This window comes from Apaloderma vittatum, unplaced genomic scaffold (assembly GCF_000703405.1).
Source record: "Apaloderma vittatum isolate BGI_N311 unplaced genomic scaffold, ASM70340v1 scaffold423, whole genome shotgun sequence".
NCBI lineage: Eukaryota > Metazoa > Chordata > Aves > Trogoniformes > Trogonidae > Apaloderma > Apaloderma vittatum.
The window spans coordinates 50451-60348 of NW_009707281.1; the positions used below are offsets into that span (position 1 = coordinate 50451).

Consider the following 9898-nt stretch of genomic DNA (forward strand, 5'->3'; position numbering starts at 1 on the left):
CAGCACCGATAACAGGGAGCCATGACCCAAGGGAAGGTAGGTGGGAGACTGGTGATGGGATGAGGAGCCGTCCTGCTTGTGGGGTTGTCGTGTGTTTAGAGTGTGGCGGGGGGAAAGCAGGATGAAGGATTTGTTCCTAAAACCTAAGGAATAAAACAATTGCTGTGGAGCTGGGTACCCGTGCCCAGCCCAGCACATTGGACCCTGTGATGGGGGTGGTTTTGGCAGAGGAGGGGGCTGGAGGGCTGTGTCGTTATGGAATGGATGCTTTTACTGGTGCTGGATGTGCAGCCCAGCCCTGGCATCGGACCTGTGGCCCTTTTCTCTGCCCATCCCGGATGTCAAGGGGCTCAGTGGGGTGCTTGTGCTTTCCTGTCCATGCCCCCATCAGTCAGCACTTGGCACCTGCCTTGTGCACCTCCCTCCTGGTCCGGGGAGCTCTGGATTTTGGGGGTTCTGCAAAGCTCTGTGATCAGAGAGGAGCGGTGGGGGGGGGAGTTTATCCATCTTCTGCCAGCACGGTGCACTATTGCCATGACAACAGTGCTGGAGGCTGCCTGGATGCAGGCAGCACTGTCTCTTTTGCATCTCCTTGGGTACCTCTGGGGGTCTGGCATGATACTGACCCAAGGGTGATGCAATGAAGGGCACGGTGAGGACAGGCCCCAGGATCTGGCAGGGGAGGTGACACAGTTACCCCAGTGCAGCTGGATCTGCTCGTACCCTGGCTTTGCTTTCAAGAGCTTGTTACACCTTAAATTAAAGACCACCTTACGTGGATTGTGCTCTCTGATGCAGGGCTAGTTAGGCCATCTTCTTTGTTTCGGGCTTTTTATGGTTCCAGCCCTGCACGCCTGTGATCCGTGGGGATGCTGTCCCTGACACTGAGCTGGCAGCCCCTTTGGCAACGAGGGCAGGACACCAGGCTCATAGCTTATCCCAGGATGACAAAGATCAGGAAGGTTAAATGGATACTGTTCCCAAGGAGAAGCAAGCTCTCAGGTGGCCTGAGGTTGGCTCTTTGCTGGGATTTCATAGTCTGAAGACATGGGATGCCAAGTCCCTTAGCTGCAGCCTCCGGGTACAGAAGGCAGCAAGGCTGAGCCTCGGGATGGGCAGAACAGAAAACCTTGGAAGGCCAAACCAGAGCACTTCCCAGGGGTTAAGGAGAAAATTCCCAAACTGTGGGTGTAAGTGGAAATGAAGGAGTTCAGGATTTTCTTCCCAGTAACCGAAAGCTCTTTTTAAAGGGGCAATTTAGAAAGAAGCATGCCGAAAGGCAGGGAATCTGGGGATGCCTTCCAGTCTTAAAGATGAACATGAGACATCACAGAGGACCCTGGGAAAGGCTGTGTTACCTCTCAGACCCGGCTGCCTATAAATTTTCATCCCCTTTAACACATCGGATGGTTTCCCTTCTCTTCCCTCAATCACCTCAGAGGATGCTCCTTCCCGGGGGTGTGAGTAGGGGTCTGTTCCAGTCCACAGGAGCTGCTGCGTGTCCTTCCAGTTCCTGATCCCCTCCTCTGCGGAGGAACCCCTAGACCTTTGCCCATGCCCTGTCAGGTTCCCATCGCAGGGCAGTTTCTGTGTTTTTATGGTCTTCATCTCAAAAAACCCACCCCGCTCCGCTCCCCTTTCTGTGCAGCTCTCTGTGAACAACAAACCCCCCAATTCCGAGGGGCAAGGGGAGAAGAAGGACAATGCCACGGCTCCACCAGCTCCTCCGACCTATGAGGAGGCGACAGCAGGAGAAGGGATGAAGTCGGGTGCCTACTCTCCTCCTCCATCGGTCCCGCTCCACCCCAGCTGGGCTTACGTCGACCCCAGTAAGTCCTCCTGTGACTGTACCCAGGGTGAGCCCCTTGCAGAGGGCTAGAGGGGTGCAGAGATTCCCCCTACAAGTTGAAGAGGGGAACCAGGGGTGTGGTGCCCAGTTTGGCCCATGGTAGAGCTCACCCTAGAGCTGTAGCTAGAAGCTGTAGAAGTCTGTATCTATAGGTCAAAGCCATTTCACCCAATTGCTAGAACACGCTGCCTTTCAGAGGCGGGACTAGACTCCAGTGCTCTGCCCCTGCTCTCCTTCCCAGTACTGGGATGGGAAAAAAAACCTCTCTCCCAGCTTGCAGTGCTGGGCAATGCCCCCTCCCAGGGCTGGGGAGAGCCCTGGTGCAATGCTCCTGGCTCTGCAGGCAGCAGCCCCCACTCTAGCTCCTGCTCAACCTCGGCTTTCGGAGAAGCTGCTGAACTGACAAAATCGGTGTCACAGCATCTGTGGTGTCTGGCTGCTGTGAGCTGGTGCCGACAGCCAGCGGAGGTTAAACACAGCTGGACTTGAAGGCTGAATTGTTCCAGCCGTGCTCTGTGTGGCCGGCTCCTTGGCAAACAAACAGGTTTTCTTCCCCGGTTGCTGCGTGCGGCTTCTGCTTGGTCGTGACGGGTGGACAAAGGCTCAACTGTGCCCAGCGCGGGGGAGCGGCTGTGCAGCAGTGAGCTGGGAAGGATGCAGGGCGCAGGGGCTGCAGGCGAGTCTGTTGGGGTGGCCAACTGCTCCGCCAGCACAGCTTGAACTGCAGAGAGCGCTGGGGGGACTGGATTTAATGACCCCAGGTCCTCTCTCTGCTCAATCCTCTTCCTCTGCTGTGCTTTGCTGGCTGCCTGTTCCATCCTGCGGGGATGGTCGCAGCTGCAGGGGTGGAGATGTTTAGAGAAGGGGAAAGAGCAAGCTACACCCCTCCGAGATGTGTGTGCCTGCACACTCGGATGGTTTCACAGACTTCTCCCACTCTTGTTTGCCTTCAGGGGTCAGAAATAGAGGGGACAGACAACCTCCCAGCTTGCTGCAACAGCCATCTGGGGCTTTCTATTGTCACGACGAATTAGGATGGGTAGAGCCCAAAGGGGTTGTTAGGGTGCTGGTATTATGGGTGTCCCAGAGGACTTGTTTAGGTGATGTGTCATCTCTTGTCCCCTCCCTGACAGGCCTGGCAGGATTTCCTCTCTGCAGATGTGTCCTGTGCCCCAATCCCTGCTGGAGTTTTGCTTGGATTTCGTGTTCTTCTCCCTTTTCCCTGCCCTCAGCCATGCTGCAGGGTCTGGGAAGGGGGCACACGCGTGCCATGGGGCTGTGTCTAACAGCTTATATGGGACTGGAAATAGCTGGAGAGAAGTGGTGTGTGCTTGGATTTCTTTAATAACAATTAATAACTGTCTTGCTGCCTTCGATGTGGCCGTAGGTGGGAGGTGATGGGTGCTGGGGACACTAGCCAGGGAGAAGGAGCCCCTCTCCATTCCTCGGAGGCATTTAGGTGCCTAATTTGTTCTTTAGATGCCTTGATTGCTTTGACGCATGAGGCACTGAAGTGCCCTGGGGATACTGGCCCCAGGTGCTCCACCCTGGGCAAGCGATGACAGATCTGGCAGAAATGTGGGGATTATGCTCTGCAGGAGTTCCATCTCCACCAGGGCATAGAAGAAGGCACAAGAGATTTATTAGGCACGAGGGATTTATTTCCTGTTAGGGGTGTCTTTAGGGTGACGCTTCTGCAATAAGAGCGAGCAACTTTCGACCAGTAAAAAAGATGAAACCCAGGACCAGGACCGTGAGTTTGGCTTTCCTGGTGCCTGCAGCTTGAGTTTGGGAGGGTCTTTCCTCCACCTGCCTGAAGGATCTGAGTATCACTGAGCTAAAAAGCTCTTTGAGAAGGAGGGGAGGCATCTGTCAAACAGGCAGGGACATGACTCTATAGCTGGTGTAATTGCATAAACCTTCACTCTGTAGGAAACCCAGGTGGGGAGTCAGTAACACAGAAGTGGGTATTTGCAAGACAAACAAACAGAGCAGGGGAAAGGTGTGCTGAGACAACTGCGGTTTCGGTATTTGTTTTATTTTTCCTTGAGTATCAGGAGATGGAGAGGACTGATTCTTCTGTCCAGTTCATGCAGCTGATCTTAGCAGATAGAAGCTGCTGCTTTGGGTTTCTCCTTGCAGACCCTGCCCTGCAATACTCTTGCTGCTACCTCCATCATCATCATCATCATTATCATTCGCCTTCCCCACAGGCAGAGGTTTCCATCAATCTCCCTTCGGGTCCCAGAGCAAACGGATGCTTTGTGGTCCAGCCTTCCTCCTTGCCCATCTGCAGGGAAATTGCAGCAACAAGAGCTTGTATTACAGAGCCTTCAGCAAGGCAGAGCTGGGTGGTGGGATGATTTTTGGGGAAGGTGCACTCAGCAGTAGCCCTGGAGATATTTACCCCTTGTTTTGAGGCTTGCTGCTAAATTTCCTTGCTGGGAAATCGGATTCAGAGATGGACCTTATGAAAAAGCTGGTTGTAACAAGCTTTCCTCTGAGGAGAGGGCACACAAGAAGTAAGAAATGATGTAGACACGGTCAGCTCATGCAATTACAGAGCAGTGAGGGAATCCTCCTGCACCAGAGCTCCCAATGGGAATGACTGAGGTGCTGAGTCACAGCTCCTCTGGGGGGTGCTTTAATATTCAGTGAAAGGTGAGCAAGGATATGATACGAGCCCTCTAATTGCCGTTAAAGATATGGTGTTACCATAGACAGGAATTAACCCTGGTGTCCCTGTTGTGCTGGAGTTTGCAGAAGTGGTCTCCCCTCTCCATTCCTAGAGGGAGTCCTAATAAGATGCCAGAGTGGGAAGGCAGCAGAGTGCATCCCAGCAACCCTTTGTTTTGCAGTGCAAGGAGAGAACCTTGAAAACTGGGGCTCCTGAGCTGCGGTCTGTCGCTGGGGTCGGGTTCTTGCAGCTGGGGAGGGAACTGGGTGACGGGAGCTGATCTGCCTGGCTTCTGCTTCAGGCACGAGCCCGAGCTATGGCAGCGGCGCCTACCCGGGGGACACGGAGATGCTCACAACCTTCAGCTGGGACGACAGGGATGTGCGCAGAGTGTTCATCAGGAAGGTAAGGGGCAAGTCTCTCCAGGCACAGCCTTCCCCTGGGAAGGCAGGAGAGCAGCTCTGAGCCCGTGGAGGGACCTGGCAGCCCTCGGCTTTGCTGGCTTCCTGGGGCTGGGTGGGAAGCGGAGGCTGCGGGTCACCCACAGGCTCCTCTCCTTGCAGGTTTATGCCATCCTGATGGTCCAGCTCTTGGTCACTGTTGTTATTGTGGCTTTCTTCACCTTCTGGTAGGTCTCTTGTGCAGCTGTAACGCTTGCTTTGTCCTGTGTGTGACCTGCTCTCGAGCTACGCCTTACTTGGGAGTGTTGTCTGTTATGGAGATACTTGATTTTTTTTTTTTCCCCCACGCACTCCAATAGAAAAACACAACGGAAGGAACTCTGAGAGGTCCTTCAGTACTTCTGCCACCTTTCCCACATGTTCTCTGGGTGATGCATCATCCGTTCTGGGTGCTGTCCCCAGCAGAGAGGCCTGGGCTGCCTGCCCTCGAGCGTTAACTGCTGTATTTTTCCTTTGGGAGCTATTGAGGCCATCGGATCCCAGCCTGCCTCGGCTCCAGGGACTGGGTTACCTCCCCTCGCAGGAGGAGATGCCCCACACTCGAGCTCGGATGACCGTTTTAGGCATGTGTGGCTCACGTTGCCTCCCAAATAAATAATGAATCACTCTCAGCCTGAGGATTTCGGCTCCTTAATCATTTCTCAGGGAAGGCAGCGGCCATTCCCCGAGCGAGCCTGACTGTGTAATCGATAACACAAGGGCTGTCTTTCTGACTTGACAGGTGGAATTTCTTCCCAGTTGGACAGTCTGCTGGGTAGATTCAGCTGTGGGGTTTGTCTTGTTTTTTTTTTAACGTACCCTGTTCTGCATCACCCCGTGCGTGTTCCCAGGTTTAATTTAGCAGCAACCTGTGAAGTGATTGGCTTTTTTTACCCTTTCTGCTCAACAACACCTTTTCTCTGTCTTGCAGCGAGCCGGTCAAGGGGTACATTCAGACGCACTCTGCCTGGTATTGGGCTTCCTAGTGAGTATCTCTGCCTTCTCCTGTGGCCATATATGCTCCATATACTCTGGATGTGGCTGTGGGGACGTGGAGACACTTTCCAAATGCTGTTGTATCTTGCACATCAAGAATTGCTCCAATGGGTGTGCAGGGGGCTGAGAGCTGGGGAAATGAATGGATAACCATGAGGTGAGAAGATGAAAAATCTCACCTAAATGAGTATGAGGCATGAGAGATGCTGGGTACTGCCAAATACTTCCAAATAAGTGGGCTCTACAAGCCAAGGTCAAAGTAAATCCATGAGTATTATTGCAGACCAAACCAAGTAAAACTGGGAAGCTTCCAGAAGAATCATAGAATCACAGTATTGTCAGAGTTGGAAGAGACCTTAAAGAGCATCTCGTTCCACCCCCCTGCCATGGGCAGGGACATCCCCCACTAGATCAGGCTGCCCAGAGCCCATCCAGCCTGGCCTGAAAAACTCCCAGGGATGGGGCTTCCCCCCCTCTCTGAGCAACCTGTGCCAGGGTCTCCCCACCCTCATGGGGAAGAACTTCTTCCTCACATCCCATCTGAACCGACCCATCTCTAGCTTCAATCCATTAAAGAAGAGGGCAGAAACCCAGATGTGAGACCTGAAAAGGGTGCCTGGGGTACCTTAATCTGGGGAATAACCCCTTGAAAGCAAAGAGGCTGCTTGGATTTACATCATAATCATAGAATACGTTGGGTTGGAAGGGACCTTTAAAGGTCATCTAGCCCAACACCCCTGCAGGGAGCAGGGACATCTTTAACTAGACCAGCTTGCTCAGAGCCCCATCAAGCCTGACCTTGAATGTCTCCAGGGATTCATTCCATGTCGTGATACACAACAGAGATGAAGAAGAGTGCAGGGTAGGGGAGGTGGGGTCATTTGGAGCCATGGTGATGCTTTTTGGCCACATCTGAGTGGTGATGTCGCAGAATCATAGAATGTTTGGGGTCGGAAGGGGCCTCTAGAGATCATCTAGTCCAACTCCCTGCATGCCTGGGTCTTCATCACAGAGCTGCTCTTGGCAGCTGCAGTTTGCGATGCTGCTCGTTAGTCAAGACTGGTGTGAAAGGTCAGCTCAGAGGCAGTGTAGGCTGCGTTTCCATGCGTTAGAATATTTGCATTTGTGCTGGTTTCCTGGATGCCACTTGTGTTAGTGCTGCTAATTAAGCAGGCAGCGTGTGCGATACAATTGTCTGTGAACAAGGCTCCGTGAACTTGGCTTTAATTAGTTCACACCCAAATCATGAAATGTGTCCAGGCCTGGAGATGAGACACCAGCTTATATAACTTGGAGAAGAAAAAAAAGAAAGGACCCAAAATAGCAGTCATGAAGGGAACTGGCATCAGCATGCCTTTTTGACCTTAAGGGAAAATAATGTGCTCCTCCTTGGGCAGTTGGTAGATCGAAGCAGCGTTGCCTTGTGGGGAGACAGGACCAAGCTCCGCTCTGGTCTCTGCTTTGACCTTTGAGTTCCTCCCTTGCAGCTTTACTAACCAGTCAGCATTTATTTCTTCCTATCTTTCAGCAGAAACACGTCTTGGGCCAGCTGGGGGTAGGTTCTCTGCTAGAGGGACTTCAATTTTTCTCTGTCCCTTCACCTGCCAGCGAGCCGAGCCTTCCCTCCACCTGAGTGCCTCCAACTGTTTGTCCTGATCTGGGTCTACATCTCCTTCTGACAGGAGACCTAAACTCTATATGTACCTCTAAAATAAAACTGGGTACCCTCAGGTGTTTTCCTGCTGTAGGGATGAGGGCTCAGAGGCAATAAATCAAGAAAAGGTGTGCAGCGAGGGATGCAGAGGAGATGGACAACTGCAAAGACTCTCTTTGCTGCCTACACGCTTTCTTTCGATCTAGTCAGCCGTGTCCACTCCAGCTTTCCTGGTTTCCCCGTGGGAGAGCAACGCTCAAGTTTATCTCTGGTGCGTTTATCATGGCCCATGGGTTTTGCCGTCATGTTTGTTCATTAGACCGAAGGTGACTGGCTATCACGCAGCCATCGGCACGCTTGGAAGTTGCTTTTCCCCCCCAAGGTGCTGGGTGAGAGCAGGTTCCCAATGTGCCATAACCCATCAGCACTGTGGAAAAACACCCAGGCTGTGGAACATCCAGAGCAGAGGGAGACCATCCCTCAGCTGTTGGATTTATTTTTTTTTTTGCTTTGCTGAAGTCACATGAGATAAATAACTCTATGGTGACCTGTGGATGGCTTGAGCAACAGCGTATTAGGCTTGGGTCTGTGAGATTCGGTGGCCCTGGAGGAATCTTTCTGCTTGGTGGATTCTTCCTCAAGCACTGGTGTAGTAACACGTGACCAGTTCCCTTCTCCAACTCAGACCTTCCACCTCGACCTTAGGCAAGTTGCTTTTAGCAGCCCTGTGAAACTTGGTTTAAGTGTTTCTGAAATCCCAGTGGGATGCTTTGATCCCACTGAGCCAGTAAGTGCCTGGAAGTGAGGGGCCACCTCTGGAGGAGCAGTCCAGGCACCGGTGTCAACAGCAAAAGACGTTTGGATGCTCTGTCTATCCTGGACCCGAATCCCTTGCTCTGCTCTAAACCCATCCTTTGGGTTTTTGAGGGATGTTTGTGCTGCCCCACCTTGGGGACTGGCAAAAGAGGCAGCTGTGGGCAGAAAACAGATTCAGTGAGGGGTAGTAACTGCTTTGCTTCCTACTCAGCCTCAAGTCCTGGCATGGTGCTGGAATTTTAAATGCTGGAGCAGAGCACTGACCAGTTCTGCTCAGCTGGAGACTTCTTCCCTGTGTCGACACACGATGCTTGGGTTTTCCTCCTTCAACTGGTCTTTTTCTCCTCTTTGCAGCGCTGTTTTCTTTGTGACCTACTTGATTCTTGCTTGCTGCTCGGGACCCAGGTAAAATATTTTTGTTTTGGATTAGAAACAGCCCTGTGAAATGAAGGATGAATGTCCTCCTCTTGTTTCAAGCATGACCAGCCATGTTTTGGAGAGGTGATGGGGTCACGCTGACACAGTGGTGTAGGGACTGAGGCAGCAGCTGCGTTTCCTGGCTTGATGCAGCTGTGGGTTGCTGCAACATGGTGTGAAGTCAAATTCCAAGTGGAAAGGAAGGTATGTTGCAGCAAAAATTGCATTGCTGTGCAGCCACAACTTGTCGTTATTAAATACTGCAGAGGACAGTTGTCTCATCTCTCGGTGGAGCAGGGTGCTGCTGGAAAATCATGGGGATGTCGGGTGTTTTGGTCTAGGAGCACCCCAAATGCACTCTCGTTCCCAGCAGGATGACTGTCCCCTTGCACCACCCGTCACTTGCTGCACGGGTCATTAATTATATGGCACGTCTTAGGCAACCTGTTGTGCAGCGCTGGGCTGACCAGTCCCTGTTTCTTCACTTGCAGGAGGTATTTCCCATGGAATCTGATCCTGCTGAGCATCTTTGTAAGTAGCACATCTGGACAGCATCTGCCCTGCCCTGGCGAATGACGTGGGGTTTCGTAACGGCTCCAAGTGGGGGAAAGACGCCTGGTCTGGATCCCCGCAGAAAGCAGAATTCTTCATCCTCTAATTGCCCTGCGCTTGGGCTGAGGAGCTGTCACTGAACCAGAAAACGATAAGCAGGAAAGAAGGCAGCCTCTGTTTAAAAAATTTTTTGAAAAAATACATCAATTGCCTGCAGAGGCTGGTTGATGGTGGGAGCTGGGGTGGGGTGCTAGAGTCCTGTGCAAGGCGGGTAGAGGGATGGAGAAGGTGGGACTGCCCTCAGGCTGCTGGCTTGCCCTCATTTTAAGCTGCTCCGTGCATATTAATCACTGGAGGAGTAGAAACTATGCAAAAATTGCTTCTCTTGAGCATCTGCTTAAGAGGTTTCACTGCCCTTGTAACTGTAATTGAAAGGTTTTTTCTGTTGCATGTCTCTCCCTGGGACGTGAATGCAGAAGTAATGTGGTTCTCTTTCC

General features: G+C 52.3%; 1 protein-coding gene across 1 annotated transcript in view; it reads left to right on the top strand.

Moving 5' to 3' along the window:
* The first annotated feature begins 21 nt into the window (after positions 1–21).
* Positions 22–9898, top strand: part of FAIM2 (Fas apoptotic inhibitory molecule 2) — a 15848-nt gene continuing 5971 nt past the window's right edge. Inside the window, exons 1-7 of the mRNA XM_009866104.1 lie at positions 22–36; positions 1649–1829; positions 4828–4931; positions 5090–5154; positions 5898–5951; positions 8787–8837; positions 9341–9380. Of these exons, the coding sequence (XP_009864406.1) occupies positions 22–36; positions 1649–1829; positions 4828–4931; positions 5090–5154; positions 5898–5951; positions 8787–8837; positions 9341–9380 (510 nt within the window). The remainder of the gene's footprint in view (positions 37–1648; positions 1830–4827; positions 4932–5089; positions 5155–5897; positions 5952–8786; positions 8838–9340; positions 9381–9898) is intronic.